This window comes from Asterias rubens, chromosome 5, assembly GCF_902459465.1.
Source record: "Asterias rubens chromosome 5, eAstRub1.3, whole genome shotgun sequence".
Taxonomy (NCBI): Eukaryota; Metazoa; Echinodermata; class Asteroidea; order Forcipulatida; family Asteriidae; genus Asterias; species Asterias rubens.
This window is the reverse complement of record NC_047066.1, coordinates 16,531,885-16,548,032: the sequence shown is the minus strand read 5'-3', so window position 1 is coordinate 16,548,032 and position 16,148 is coordinate 16,531,885. Positions and strand designations below refer to the sequence as shown.

At 40.3% G+C, this 16,148-nt stretch overlaps 1 protein-coding gene across 2 annotated transcripts; it reads right to left on the bottom strand.

Moving 5' to 3' along the window:
- Positions 1–5,402: 5,402 nt before the first annotated feature.
- On the bottom strand, positions 5,403–14,689 carry LOC117290739. 2 transcript variants are annotated; one of them, XM_033772285.1, is made up of 5 exons: positions 14,319–14,689; positions 11,115–11,251; positions 8,171–8,330; positions 7,185–7,361; positions 5,403–6,772 (listed from the first exon to the last, which is right to left on the bottom strand). In XM_033772285.1, exons 1-5 carry the CDS (start codon positions 14,555–14,557, stop codon positions 6,238–6,240), a joined length of 1,248 nt encoding a protein of 415 aa, XP_033628176.1. In that variant the 5' UTR covers positions 14,558–14,689; the 3' UTR covers positions 5,403–6,237. The 2 variants fall into 2 exon arrangements, with proteins under 2 accessions (XP_033628176.1, XP_033628177.1); XM_033772286.1 differs by lacking the exon at positions 14,319–14,689 and adding an exon at positions 12,559–12,681.
- Between the last annotated feature and the right edge of the window lie 1,459 nt (positions 14,690–16,148).

The following is a 16,148-nucleotide window of genomic DNA, read 5'->3' as shown; positions in this document are numbered from 1 at the left end:
TACACCGCCGATAAAAGGGTTTTACATTTCAACGCTTATTCGCCATTATGGCCAGTAGAAATTTCTACCAGAAAGATGGGTCAGGTTATCTGCTTATCAGCTCTGGAACGATTGGTATATCCAGGACTTGTCTGATCCGTCGAGTTGTCCCAACCCGGTCGAGTTGTCTAAATGGTTGAGTCAATCAATGGTTGAGTCAAAAGTTGCATGTACGGCCGCGTTGTCACTACACCAAACATCTTTCTCGCGTTCTTCTTGCCGCTCCTGCATTGCCCCACGCATAGGTCTGGCAGTTTCCTGGTGTTGCCTTTACGCTGACTTTCGCTTCACATCACTAACGCTTCCCATTTCTGACCACCCTTTTGCCCCCAAAAAACATTCTTCCAAAAATCTTTACCCTTCCCTGGTTCTGCACGTTTGTCCTACATTTGCCACCGAGCCCCCATGACAAAGAACGGGGCCCAAATTCATGGTTCTGCTAGGGCGCCGAATTCTGCGCTTACGATCACGTATCCCCGCTTACCTTGCAAGCGCCGAATTTCTGCGCTATCCCCTGTAAAGTGCTAGCACGCTCTGAAGGCCAACTTCGCCGCTAACCTGTGAAATAGGCCTATACCCTTCCGTAAGCGCCGATTGAAATTGGGCCATGTACACTCACAGACCTACGCATCGGGCGTGAGAGTCAGTCACGCCCCAGGGGTCTCAGTCTCACGCTCACATGCCGCAACCATTTCTCATGCCAGACCAGGGGGAAAAATAACGGTAATATCTGCACAAAAGGCAAGTACCTTCAGAAGGCCGAGAGGGAGGTTAAGCTGCACGTTCCGCATGAACGTGAACGTGAGATGTCGATAAAATCTCACGGTTTTTTCCCAACGTCAGGATACGTACGTGCGCGCAGAGTCATATACGTTACGCGAGCAAAAACGTGACATCAGACAATTTTGTTGCAAAAATCTTATTTTTTAAGCATACGAGAAGTTACAATTACTCACGTCAGGTTCGTACGTGCAGACGTCATTATTCACGTCAGGTTCGTACGTGCAGACTTCATACGTGAGCATGAAATAATCCCAAAGTGGTGACGTCGAATCGACTGACGTTCACGTTCACATGTTTGCTCACGTAACATGCAGCTAAACCTTCCTAATAAATCAAACTTGCGACGTCACCCAGAATTCAAACAATGCAATTTTGTGGCGTTTTGTGGGCTGTGCAAGTGCGACAAGGCCTTTTTGTTTGATCAATGCAGTATTCTTTGCTCACATCGCCACTATACAGCACTCGGAAAAATGCACTATAGGCCTAGGACTAGCGCTCGCGACAGGATACTAAAATCGAATCGGCGCTTTTGACTCACAGACCTACGCATCGGGCGTGAGAGTCAGTCACGCCCCAGGGGTCTCAGTCTCACGCTCACATGCCGCAACCATTTCTCATGCCAGACCAGGGGGAAAAATAACGGTAATATCTGCACAAAAGGCAAGTACCTTCAGAAGGCCGAGAGGGAGGTTAAGCTGCACGTACCGCATGAACGTGAACGTGAGATGTCGATAAAATCTCACGGTTTTTTCCCAACGTCAGGATACGTACGTGCGCGCAGAGTCATATACGTTACGCGAGCAAAAACGTGACATCAGACAATTTTGTTGCAAAAATCTTATTTTTTAAGCATACGAGAAGTTACCATTACTCACGTCAGGTTCGTACGTGCAGACGTCATTATTCACGTCAGGTTCGTACGTGCAGACTTCATACGTGAGCATGAAATAATCCCAAAGTGGTGACGTCGAATCGACTGACGTTCACGTTCACATGTTTGCTCACGTAACATGCAGCTAAACCTTCCTAATAAATCAAACTTGCGACGTCACCCAGAATTCAAACAATGCAATTTTGTGGCGTTTTGTGGGCTGTGCAAGTGCGACAAGGCCTTTTTGTTTGATCAATGCAGTATTCTTTGCTCACATCGCCACTATACAGCACTCGGAAAAATGCACTATAGGCCTAGGATTAGCGCTCGCGACAGGATACTAAAGTCGAATCGGCGCTTTTGACGATTCGTCCGGCGGACAACTCGACAGTCTCAACTCGACTGTCAGACAACTCGACAGCTTGAAAAGCTGCTACTATGGGTGCGTTCGTTTAGCTTCCCTGGGTCTACCCCGCGGTGCTCACTCGGGTGAGCCCCTGACAAGAGCTAAACGAACGACCACTCACCGCTCTCGTAGTGACGTCGTTTACCTGGGGCAAGCCCCCAAGTGACCCACTCCCCAAGCAGAGCACTGGGGGCTGACCTGGGTGAGCCCCTGGAATGACGTCAAAAGCTGTTCGAACGCATCGGGGCAGACCGGGCCGGGATGACCCAGGGAAGCTAAACGAACGCACCCAAGTTGGGTGCGTTCGTTTAGCTTCCCTGGATCTACCCCGCGGTGATCACTCGGTGCTCACTCGGGTGAGCCCCTGACAAGAGCTAAACGAACGATCACTCCTCGTTGAGATGTCATGTACCTGGGGTCTGCCCCCAAGTGAACCACCCCACAAACAGGGCACTCGGGGATGACCCGGGTGAGCCCCTGGAATGACGTCAAAGCTATTCGAATGCACCGGGGGAAGACCGGGGTCGACCCATAATTATTACGCAGTCAAATTATATAGCGGACTTGAGAGCAGTGTTCTTTTCACTGCACGTTGGTCACTGCACGTTTATCAAAGTTATATCATTGGTTGCGTTCGTTTAGCGTCCCTGGGTCGATCCCGGTGTGCTCATCCAAGTGGCGTATTTTATTTTTTCCAGGATGAACGTGGGCACTGATAATTACCTCACGTTCGTCCTGGAAAAGTCGCCTATTTTTTTCGGGACGAACGTGTGAATGGGGCCCAATTTCATAGAGCTGCTTAAGCAAAAAATTTGCTTAAGCACGAAAATAGCTTGCTTATTTTACACATGTTACTGGCAAAAATGTCATGCCATGTACATTGCTTGTGACTAATATTTAGCTGTTGTTTACTTAGCATAACAATTGAGTGGAGTCTTAGCCGGTAATCTGATTTTACAAAGCAAATTTTTTTTTTGCTTCAGCAGCTCTATGAAATTGGGCCCAGATATTTACCCACGTTCCACCTGGAAAAAAAAATACGCGTCATATCGTGACCCTTCTTGTTGGATAGGGTCACTTGAGGCTTGCCCGAGGTGCTCTGACGTCACAACGAGAAGGGTCACGTGATGAAATCTAAACGAACGCAACCATATTATTGTATCCAATGGAATCACCGGATCCAGCGGCAGGGACCTGTCTTTATCCTTGCGGATAAAGACAGGGGCCCAGTCTAACTGGGCCCCCTGTCTTTGGGTGCGGTCGTTTAGCTTCCCTGGGTCTACCCCGCGGTGCTCACCCGGGTGAGCTCATGACAAGAGCTAAACGAACGACCACTGACCGCTCTCGTAGTGACGTCGTTTACCTGGGGCCAGCCCCCAAGTGACCAACTTCACAAGCAGGGCACTGGGGGCTGACCTGGGTGAGCACCTGGAATGACGTCTAAAGCTAGAACGATGTTATATTATTTGTTCATTGTCCTTTAGTTTCATGTAACCTTAATCTAGTGATCTAATCTAGCAGCTTTTGTAATGATTTATTATTATTAATGGTATTTTTGGTTTAAATTACAAAAAAAAAGTGAACAAGTTGACACCATTCAAATTTGTAAAGTTTTTAAAAAGTTAAGAAAATTTAAATAAACAGGCTAAATACATCCCGAACCCCACACCTCTTCTTAAGAAAATATAAATTATGCATTAACTTACTGGTAAAGGCATGCATCAAATACAAACAAAGAATATCAATAAACAGACAAAGGCATACATCAATACACACCAAAAAAACATAGTTTCAAACTCGAAAAGAATACAAGTTGTAAAATACGGTTTAAAAATTGGGAAACAACGCTCTTATTAATCGTTAACTATACTGGCAGTAAACTGACAGGCGCTACAAAATTTACCCAGAAACCTATTTCACGATTACGGCAAATATTGTCCATAATATGCTTGTACTTGGTAAATGATTGAGTTGATGAAACGGAGTCTTAAGAGCTCCACTCAGAAGAAAAAGTTAAACAATATATAAGATAGATGAGAGCAAGACAGCAATAATAGCATGGCGGCGCCCTGCACTTGCGCGCCTGGATCGGTCTGATAAACAAACCACCTTGGTTGGCATGGTCGGCCGAATGTTAGTATATCACTAAATCGTAAAAACACATGTTTTAACAAAATTCTCCAATTTCTGCAAACTTTCAATTAAATAAAATACCTCTCATAATTAGTTGTTTTGTTTTAAACAAAATCAACAAATTTGGTTACATTGTCACAAAAAATAGCGATCTTTTCTTGATTTGCACCATAGTTTTCCAATCTGGGTTGGCAGAAACTCGGGTTGTGACGTTGCAAAAGAAAGGTCTATACACCAATTCAGCCGTGCAGTGTTGAGCACCGTGCGCCATTGCTGAGGTGTACATCATGCTTAGTTTTGTGCACAAAGACTTGAGGAAATCATGTTTCTTTTCACTCTTTATGGACATGAAATGTTTTCCTCAGGAAATCATGTTTCTTTTATCTTTTTATGGAAATTTAATGTATTTTTTGACAATCTATGCGATTTCTCTGACATGACTGCATGATATGACGATTTACTACATTCTTGCTATTTTTTTTAAATTAAGCACAAAGGAAAATACTGAAATTCTGACAAAATCTCATTTTAGTGACTATTTTATTCAGTTTCCGCGCATTTCCCCCCTAATTCACCTAAGACAAGCACCGTTTTCAAGATGATTCGGTTTCTATTTAATTGCAAATTGTGTATATAGTCAGTGATCTTCATTAGTATATCATGATGTCCTATTAAGGACAATGTGATAGTTGTTGAGCTGGAAAACATTTCATGTCCATAAAGAGTGAAAAGAAACATGATTCTCTCATGTCTGTGCACAAAACTAAGCATGATGTACACCTCAGCAATGGCGCACGGTGCTCAACACTGCGCGCCTGAATTGATGTATAGAGAATGGCACATCAAGTAACCCAAAACAGACTTAATACTAATTGGAGAAAGGTGATTACATTTTTAGCCTCTGAACTTCTGGCGTTCTGGCAACCTATACAGCACAACTCTTAAAGGTACTTGACTTGGTAACTTGCTGTATCCCAATAATCGTATGCATACAACAATAAACATGTGAACATTTATTTGGGGCTCAATATTGGTCATCGAGGTTGAAAGAAAACAATGTAAAAAAAAAACTAAAAAAAAACATAGTTTCATTATTTTGTGTGCTTTCAGATGCACAAAAAAAGGTTCAGCTGAGGTCTTTTATTATTTGAGAGAAAAATTCCCCCTTTATCTGTTACTTCAGAGGGAGCAGTTTCTTGCAATATTTTATACTATCAACAGCTCCCCATTGCTCTTTACTAAGTACGTTTTCGTACTAGAAATTATTTTGAGTAATCACCAATAGTGTCCAGTGCCTTAACCGTGTATTTGATCCTGCCTTACATTTAATTTCCGATTTAGGCAACTAAATTTAGCAATAAGAATTATAATGCGGGGTACCTTATGAGGTTTACATCTTAATCAATTATTAATTATTGACATTGAAAAGTATCACCTGTACAAAACAAATGATGGTAACCATGCTTAATCATCCTTAACTCATTCTAAAAACTCCCGGGTCAGAACTGCCGGTTCCCATAAGGGGGCCTGACCCATAAAAAGAAAGGTATAACAAGCAAATTGAACTCGGACCTTGCGTCATGTTGAGCCTTTTCTGCCATTTTGTTACAGAAACGTGAAACCAAAACCAAGACAAGCCCCACCGGACCCTGATCCAGGTCAATACTCTGACCCGGTTTTATTTAGACTGATGGTCAACTACAGAACCATTCTGAAGTTCACATGTACCTATACTCACCCTTGGTCCAAAGATACACATGGCATGAACACTTTTTAGTGTTTTATTTTTTACATACCTTTACTATTTATAAGCCTTTGTTTTAATAAGAGAATAAGTCCTGTATGTGTATTATGAAAAATAGCTTATCGTTCAATAATATCCCCAATGGCAGCGCATCATCACTGGTCCCTTTTATTTTAATTTCAGACAACATTCTATTTTCTGAATAAAATACAATTGAATGATGTTGTTATATCTTCAACTTTATTTGACAAAGCCTAGTTGTTACGTAGTCAATTTTAAGTGACTGTAAAAACCGGCATCCGTGTCACTGGTAACGCCCACTTTTCGCTCCAGATGATCGTAATTATCATCAAGTGTGGTTGTAGTTTGACACAAAGCTTTAGGTGAAGAAGATGACCGGACTCTGTCCTCCTTAGGTATGTTCAAGTATTTCTGTCCGCTGCTGTAAATCGACTCAGTGGGTTTCTCCGGTGAACTGTCAGCTGAAATGGCCGACCGAGGCTTGTTTTTGTCTTCAACAATTAAGGCAACACTTTCATAAGTTACAATACCAGCAGACGGTTCGAGTTTGAAGTAGTAATTGGGGTCATCGGTTCGTGAAGCGTCTTGGTTGCGTTGTGTTGGTTCCGTGTAACGAACAGTAGCGACAGTATTTCCTGATGACGTTGGACGTGTATCTGGGACTGCGTACTGACCACCTATATGGCAGTAGTCGTGTTCATTATGCTTTGCTGGTGCAACAGTCGTCTGATTTGGCTCTTCTGTTGTACGCTTAGCCTCCTCTCCCTTTTGTCTCCTGCAATGATCACAGTGATAAATGGTAATTTGTGTTCAACCATTGGTTGCCGAAACTCGCAACCCAGGATGGTCACCTCCAAGGTCACACAACTTGGTCTTCGCCTGCCACCGATTGATTGCCATTGATCTAGGGTATGGGGCTTGCAAATACATCTCCAGCATGCCAACATAATTTTTGTTTATACGACACAGTTAAATAAATAAATATATAAATAAATAAATAAATAAATAAATATATAAATAAATAAAACGATGGGAAAGTGTGGAACCAATATCAACCTAAAAAGTAGTGTCTAAACCTAGAATCTGGAGAGAGAATAGAAGAGAGCGATTACACATTAAGATACATTTTCAGCCCTTTTAACCCAATACAAAACAATCAGCAACATGGCTGATTATCTTTAACTTACCCAAAGTTGCGAGTAATACAAACGACTAGTTTTCCTGGTCGGCAGACACATATGACACCTAGTAATACACCGATGAGTAGACAGACCGCACATGCTACTACCAACACTTTAACAGTCAGGTCAGATCCTGAAGAGGCCGGTTCATCACCTGACGTATCCTCAACTAAACCATCACAACTGAAAAGAGAAACACCGTACTCAATTAGCAATCATCTTGCTTCTAAAAAAATATTGAAACAATTATTTTCTCTTTAAGCTGTCAGAATTAGTTTTCCTTTTGAAAATCGTTGACTCATCCCAGCCTTTTAGTTAGTGCCAGTATACGCATTATGAAGTCAAGAGTCAGAAGCAGTCCATATCCAGGTTCCCGAGGGCCAATATTTGGAACCAATTGGGTGTGGTCACATGACCAGGAGTCGGGGTTAAATCACGTCACAGAGCCAAATTCATAGTCAGTGTGACCAGAAAAGGGTCATTCTGTCCCAGGTATCTTGGACCTGTTTTCACCAGGTTTTTTGTTATAGTAACTGGATCGAGTCTTATACGACTGATTTTATACAACACTGCATGAATCAACCAAGATAACCCTCCCCGAGGATATTTTACAATAGACTCGCCTTGGTCACCGACATGTTTTGCACCTTCACCTAAAGACACAAACACGATCCGGGTCCAATTCCATCGAGCTGCTTTGATACCAGTAATTCGGGCATAAGCGATACCAGTCATGTGCCGTTATACGGTTACAGTTATGGGTTCCTTTATGAATACCGTTATGGTACCGTTATCATACATGTACCGTTATGTACCGCTATAGACGTACCGTTATGGTCATGCGTTATTTTATTTTGACTCAGGTATAATTATTCAAGTCTAAAGTTTGCTGACTGTGCTTAATTGTGCCTAATCAGCTCTATGAAGTTGGGCCCTGGACTGGGTTTATTGACTATGAACGTCTAGATTAGTGTATTAATGTTGAAACCTACACTGATAGTTGTTGATCACACGTTTGACAGTTGACACCCGTCCATCCTTCTAAGCAATCGCAGTGTATTTTCGCTTCATCGTAGTACATGCAAATCTCCTTACTGGTTGAACAAACCACTGCATCATCAAACTCACACACAGCAACACCTTGCTTACAACCTATTTATTAATACAAAAATATGATTTAAGGTTACCCGTATTGAAGTTAAAGGCAATGTGGAATGTATCCTATAAAACTTATACAGGCTGTTGAGAACTGTGGGCAGTTACATACGTATTATATGACACAAGTCCATGAGCTTGGCAACTCTGTTGCTAAATTTGAGTCTGCAAACCTATCAATGAGACCATTCCAGACAGTAATAGAAAGGCAAGACCCTGGTCACATGGGGAGGAGAATTTATGTAAAGACTACGCCTTTATAATGTAGTGAGGTCTTGAAGTCGTTGTTATATTTGCTAGTTATGTGACCATTTTCTTTCAGGCTGTTGTTGCTTTTCTCTGGTATGAATAATGACAGTCTACCCGCAGTACACTATTCACCTTTGTTATTTATCTGCGGGGATATGCATCGTTTTTTCATGCGTGACCTCTATGTGAATATTAATTAGTCAAAAGGGCTTCTGGAATTCGGTCATTTTCACCCTTTTCTGAAAAGTCTCAACAAAAAATAATGTACCAGTAAATTGAAACAAAGAGCTGTCGTTATGTGTTAAAAAAATCGGTGCAATTCAATTTTTTAAAAGTGAAATTTGTACGTGAAATTGGCTTCAAAAACGGAGAAAACAAGTCACACAAAAAAAAACGGAAAATTGTCCCGTTTGAAATGTCGGCAACAGTCCCCAATTAGTATGTATGGATATATTATTTCATATTCTACCTGGAAATGTTAAAAGCGAGACCGGATCGTACCTAGTCCAGTCAGGATACAGCGATTTCCACCGTTAATCCAAATCTCACATTACGAACAAAATCAACTATTAGTATTACACAGAACGGTTTTCCTGCGCGGGTGATTGGCTGAAAAGCGCCCGTCTATAACCAACCACGGGCTGATTGAGGAATCAGCTCATTCAGCCCATGGTATAGACGGGCGCTTTTGTTATTGACTAACTTAGGCTTGGTGGTCGGGGTACCATACCGTGGAAAAACAGCATGCTGCCATATCAGTCGACGATGTCATCGTCAGCCAATCACCCGTGCAGGAGAACCATTCTGTCTAAAAGTTGATTATTTTTTTCGTAATGTGAGATTTGGATTAACGGTGGAAATTGCTGTCTCCTGACTGGACTAGGAACGATCCGGTCTCGCTTTTAACATTTCCAGGTAGAATATGAAATAATCTATCCATACATACTATATGGGGACTGTTGTGGACATTCATAACGGGAAAATTTTCCGTGTTTTTGTGACTTGTTTTCTGTTTTTGAAGCCATTTTTTACGTACAAATTTCTCTTTTTAAAATTTGAGTTGCACCGATTGTTTTTATACATAACGACAGATATGCTCTTCATTTCAGTGTACTTCTGCATTATTTCTGTCAATACTTTTCAGATAAGGCCGAACAAGACTGAATTTCAGAAGCCCTTTGGACTAATTAGTATTCAAACCGAGGTCACGCATGAAAAATCACGCCAACTCGCACAGATAAATCACAAAGGAGACTTATTATATCGAGTGTACTTCGGGTAGACTGATGACGTTTTACTTTGGAGCTCTTGCAACTACTGGATTCATGTTTTGTCCCGCTGCAGTGAGTTCGTTACGTACGTTTGAGTGACGTTCAAGACAGAAATTGAAGGTAATGAAAATGGACGAAACGGATGAGTTGATTTGGGTTTTAAGGATGGTTTCAAAGAGAACCTCAGTATCAGGCGTCAACGTCAATTTTGATGTAACATTTTGCAATAAAGCCATTCTAGAAATATAGCTATTTTATTTATTTCGAATTTTAATTGCGCATTTGATTACATTTTGAAATGCAAAAATTACGTGAGATAAATATTTGGTAAAGCTCCCTTACTATGAACGTAATTTTCAGTTACTTATAGACAGAGTATTTAGCCAGACTACCCACAACAATATTCATCAAATTGAGGTCAATTCATCGATGTCCGTATCATAAAGTGTTTATTCTATTACGACAATTTAATAAGCACTGGTACTTTTGTTTAATATTTTGCACATGTATTGTGCTTATAAACAATGTTTGACTGATTGTACTGAGCACATAGCAAGTGTAGGGATGTTAAAATCTTCAGTGTGCAAATTATTTGCCAAGTGCAAACAAATTCCTTTTTGGAGATCGGTTATAATTTGGAAGTAAGAGGTTATATAGGACCATTTTTTTTTTTTTTTTTTTAATCCGTTAATTAGTTTCCGACAAGAAACCAAGAACAATATTTATGCCATTGACCAACATAATTGCTGCAGTGTATAGATTAACAAAACTCAGAACTAACTGTTTCTTTCCACTATATTTTCTTTATTCTCCTCCGCTCCATCCCCATCCCGCTCTGCTACAATTTGTTTTGCACTGCTTAATGTGCTATAATGTATACGTTTTTTTTAAGAAATGTGATTTTTTTGTTTGTTTATTTGGTTTTTTTTGTGTGTTTTTTTAGATGATCTTCCCAATGAGAGAACTTGGCAAAGCTTCCGCTATCCTATGGGGCTATACTTGAATCGCCAAGCTGACAACAACCAATCTCTCTAATACAAACATTGGTTTAACGTGTCATAACTATGAATTGCACAAATTAATCACACTACGACAATACTTGTTATTAAAATAGTCATTGTGAAATCAGCGATAGTTTGGTAGGATTTGAACCCCAACCGTGTGAAGGATTGACAAGGACATCTCCCGGTCCCTTTTAACTTCCCATTTGAGGTGAAGGAGGGCAGTAAAATACATTATCTTCTATATTATTACTCAGTACCTGCGTCAAGTTTGAGTGGACATGTGCAACTGGCAGTTGCTAGACACTTGTCGTTATAATTGTTACATCCGCAGAGTAAATGACACACGTCTCCATTGCTGAATTCATTACAGATATTCCTCTTGGCTGTCCCACATCTGAAAAAGTCATTATTATGAGAAAGTTAGTCAACACCAGTGAGAAAATGACGTGTGCTTCTGTGACGGCATTTCCTCTAGGAATGGTTTATGCTTGAAGAACCCTCCAAGTGCCAAATTTAACCTTAGTTCACTTGTAGTAACTTTTAAATGATTTAGTTCTGGCATAGTCATTTAAAAATAACACATTGTTAAAAACTACACAAAATTGTTTAACAAGTTTTTAATTTTGTTTTATAAAGGTCAATTATATTTTATCATTTTGTTATTATTTTTTTTGTTTTAAAGACTTCGTATTATCATGTTTGTGTCTGCACTTGTCATTAAATACGCTGCCTGGTGGTGCCTTATTGCAGTGTCTAGAATGGTCCACGGATAAAGACAGTGCTTTTCAGAACCAGTGATTTCATTGGATACAACGATTTCATTTGATAAACGTGCAGTGACGTAGGCTTCCCGAGCCTCGAAGTGTGACGTCAGATGATCAGGTTATGTCGTAACCAGCTGATGTACGAGCTAGAATACTTGTATGACGTCAATGTGGTTACTCAAACATGACGTAGTGTCAAAAGTCACCGTCATGGTCCAACCAAGTTTGCTTGCTCCATCGCCAACGCCATTTATAAGAAACAATGGGCCGATATAAATTCATTTGGCTCATTAAATTGAAACGATGGTAGATTTTCCAATGAACTTCATTCCTTCCTCCATGGTTCCTTTGTCATTGGGATTGCCCAGTTTTCAATGAACGCACCTGCGCCGGCCAGGCCACAAAAAACTGTTCGCGATAACACAATGGTGTTGACTTGTTTTCGATGTGACAATCGGGAAAAGGTGATATTGGCACATGTATAGGCTAGCAATTCTACTGAGAAGTATACATGTATACTGAATCCGTTAAAAACAGGTTTTTTAACGGATCCAATACCTCAGTAGAATTGCTAGCCTATACAGGTGCCAATATAACAAAACTTTATTAAGTTGTATGTCTCCTGACGATGACTAGAGCAAGCTAGTCGAAACGTTGAGACCAATTTCAGAACTGACTCCGCGGCAGTACAGTTAATTACGATCCTATAAGCTAAAGTAGTAGTCAAGTCTAATTTCTATACCATCCGCCCTGGTAATAGTTAATAAACAGGACAGTTCTTTTCAGAACTGAGAAGTCTCCCGACCCTCCGATTATCTACTTCACGGCAGTAGAATAAAGCAAGACAGTTCCCTAAGAACAACTCTACCTGGCAAGTAGATACACACATGGTGTTACCGCAAACCAAATATATTATTGTATGTCGTATGTAACAAACCTTTTTACACTCTCCATCCATCATGCAGCAATGAAACCAAGTTTTATATAGGGGAACACCTGTTCAAAATGTCTTTATGACTGTAGCTTTCCAGGCCACGCCCATTAAAAGTGCGCTTCTGATTTATTGTTATACGGTATTATACAAAGTCACAGGTGCGAGAGCTGATGTGTTGCTCTATTTAAAACAACAATAACATTGTTTGCCTGCATGTTGTTTGCGTGCAGGGTTTTCATTTTCTTATTTTCAAATTTTTAGAGTGAATAATACCAGCCTGTTAAAATTGTCGCATGTACCACGTGACCTTACTCGTGCATTTTTGGGGACTTAAATCACGTTTGAGTGGCATGCACTATAGACCTTTCTTTTGTTGTTTTTGTTGATAAACATACCGCCTTGTGGCATGGAGGGCCAAAATATTTGTAAAACACTCAATCGTATGAACAGATCTTTTAATCAAATTCACAATTTCTGCAAACTTCCAATGAAGTCAAATACCTCCCACAACTATTTGACTTCTTTCGCAGTGGAGAGTTGGAAAGTTTTGCTAACTATGATTCAAGGTCCAACTCTCTATTTTTGCTTCATCTTAATTACTGGTAATTAGTGAACGGATGTATGATGATATTTATTCCAGGTATCCGCCCCTCGTATGCACGCGTCAGTTATAGTGTCTTTGAGTTGGCGGTGTGTCGGGGGGGGGGGGGGGTGAGGCTGTGGGCTAGCTCAATTATTTTGATTTGTCGTATTTTGATTTGTCGTGGTGTCCACTGTCCAGAATGCCAGCATATTCGATGATACCATGAATTATTTTCCCCTATTTTATGTGAGCTGCAAATAACTCACTATGTATTGTTCATACACCTATACAAGGCCTATCTATAATACACCAACCTTTTTTAACAAGATTAACCCTTTTAGATATAGGACAAAGCCGTCATTCTTAATCGAAACGTCGCTCAAACTCCTATCGAGCATAATATGCCTGTTCTTATATGACTCTGACCATGTTATGCTCGCACGGTGCTTGATGGGACTTTTTATGTTGCTGGATGAATTCCAAAACATAATTCGTTGGCAATTATGGAGATTTGACATTTTGGTCATGCCTGCTCCCCTCCTACTCTTCCCATATTCCGATACGCATATAAAGCCACTTAAATGTTACTGCGAAAGTTGTATAAAGATAGGCCTTAAACCTTCCGGTGAGTACAATAGTCAGCCTTGAACTTAGCACATAATTACCAATTAACTATCTCGAAAGTGCATTGCCCTGGGCGGCTCAAATTCCTTGATATCCTAGAATGGACCACTCCACATTATTATTATTCTTATAATTTTTGTAACAGGAGTTTAAAAAAATATATATATCGGATGATATGGTAGTAAATAAGAACTTAGATAATTTAGGGAGAGTAGGCATATGTCAATTACTGGGTAATTCTATGACTCGAATATTTTGGGCGAATTCATCGCGAATTTCAAATTATTCATATACGCAAGAATATTTGCCCAAGTGTGAGAGTAGCATAAAAGAGTAGCTATTTATAATTAAGGAAATCAACCAATTATTGTGTATCTAATGTACCAAAATCATTCTAAACAATAGCTGGACATAAAGAAGACACTTAGATGTAAACAATTGTTGGGAAATGCAATAAGGAAAATATTTGTTAATATACCTTAATTGGTGTAACAACTAACTGGTATAATTTCAAGCATTATAATAAAGCTGAGGAATTTGCCGCATGTCAGCCTACCTTTTACATAATTGATTCCGGAGTTTCAACAGGGTGCGATCGGTCATGAATGAGGCTGGTAGAACCTTTGGTGTAGCGGTGGCAGTTGCTTGGATGCAATTCTTGCTTTGGAGCACCCCTGACCATACACTCCAAACACACACACTAAACATGGCTAACTTTATACATCCAGATGCGATGTTTTCTGCTAGCAGTGTAGAAATTGAGAATATCGTACAGTTTCGTTTTGAATGAAACATTTTGTTTTCCCGCAAACCGTCAGAAAGTATTCCCCCTATTTGCTTATATCCGATGAATTGTGTTATTCTGCATGTTTTTCAAATCACATGAAGAATATTGCTTTTCTTTACAAACGACAGTTGAATTGTAGAATGTAGAGCCTTTACTCATCAGACGGGAAAAGGATGCCCCACTTATATCACAAGTGAAAGGCTCTATCTCAAACACTGACTCATTCATTACAATTTTGGCTGGCTACGTCAAGCACCAATTTTCCCAATCACCGGAAAAGGCCTACTCAGTGACGGTCCCTTACCGTCACATACTCAACCAGTACCAGAGAGTACATGTACAGTAGAGAATGTTATTATTAATTTTGAATACACCATTTCATTGTCCTCTCATTCGCTTTCTTTCCCTAAATTAATCCATCTACATCGATTACCAATTTGCTTTCTTTTAAAACTTTTCAACCTTATAATTCGTTTATTTTGAGAAAGGTCACACTGAGCGGGTTAGTCATATGCACGGCGTTCTTGACGTCACAAGATAAGAACATTATTCACCTAGTACAATGTGCATTTTGTATTGGGAATTAAATTGACTTTTATATTGCGAGTAAATATAGGTCTATGAGCTATACAGAGGGAGAAGACGTTTTAAAAAAAAAGGTTAAAGTAGGCCTAAGTCTTGGGATGTCGGCGCTCGAATAAAATGGCTGCCATTTATTCTGCTTGGTCCTTGTTTCGCTCGATCAGACACGATGAGTCAGTGAAATACAACTTAAAGGGAAGGTACACGTTTGGTAATTACTCATAACTAATTAACTTAAAAACTGACTTGGTAACGAGCATTGGAGAGCTGTTGATCGTATAAAACATTGTGAGAAACGGCTCCCTCTGAAGTAGCATAGATTTTGAGAAAGGGTACTGTCTCACTAAACTAATAAAATACTTCTAGCCAGAAGTCTTTTATTCCTATCTGAAAGCACACAAATTCGTCCAACAAGGGTGCTTTTTCTCTCATCGTTTTCTCGCAACTTCGATGACCAATTAAGCTCAAATGTTCACAGGCTTGTTATTTTATGCTTGTTAGGATACACCAAGTGCCGAAGACTGGTCTTTGACAATTACGAACAGTTTACCTCCCCTTTAATATAATTGTACTCTGAGAGAGTTTGGAAGAGTCGCTCTGACAACCCTTTTCACCGTTTTTCTGAATACTCCCTAACAAAACTGTTCGTTGCAACACGCCGCTTTATTTTCGACCATTTTCATAAAATTGAATAAAGCAATGCCAGGGTTCAAAAGATGAATGGTGGGGGAGTCCGGCATCATCAGGTCTAGAGCATTCAACCCGACACTGCAAGAATACAAAACATCTTGGCCCCTCACACGAATCTCATCAACTCCGACAGGTTGGTTCTATTATGATTTGTTTTTACAACCACTCTCATGGGTTTCTCGGATCATCTGCCAGCAGTCGCAGCGATGCAGAAAGCCGATGCTCTTTCTAGGGAAACCGGTAGGCCTGTTTTCTAAATTCCTCTCATTCGTAATGTACCAAACTTCAACTCCATTTGTTTACTTGATTCGTTGTGTACCTTCTCAC

Coding starts and splice junctions, on each gene's coding strand:
- LOC117290739 (XM_033772285.1), bottom strand. CDS start 14,557: ATGTTTCATTCAAAACGAAACTGTACGATATTCTCAATTTCTACACTG. Junction 8,331..11,114: donor TCCACTCAAACTTGACGCAG/GTACTGAGTAAT, acceptor ATTAATAAATAG/GTTGTAAGCAAGGTGTTGCT. Junction 7,362..8,170: donor TGTGATCAACAACTATCAGT/GTAGGTTTCAAC, acceptor TTCTCTTTTCAG/TTGTGATGGTTTAGTTGAGG.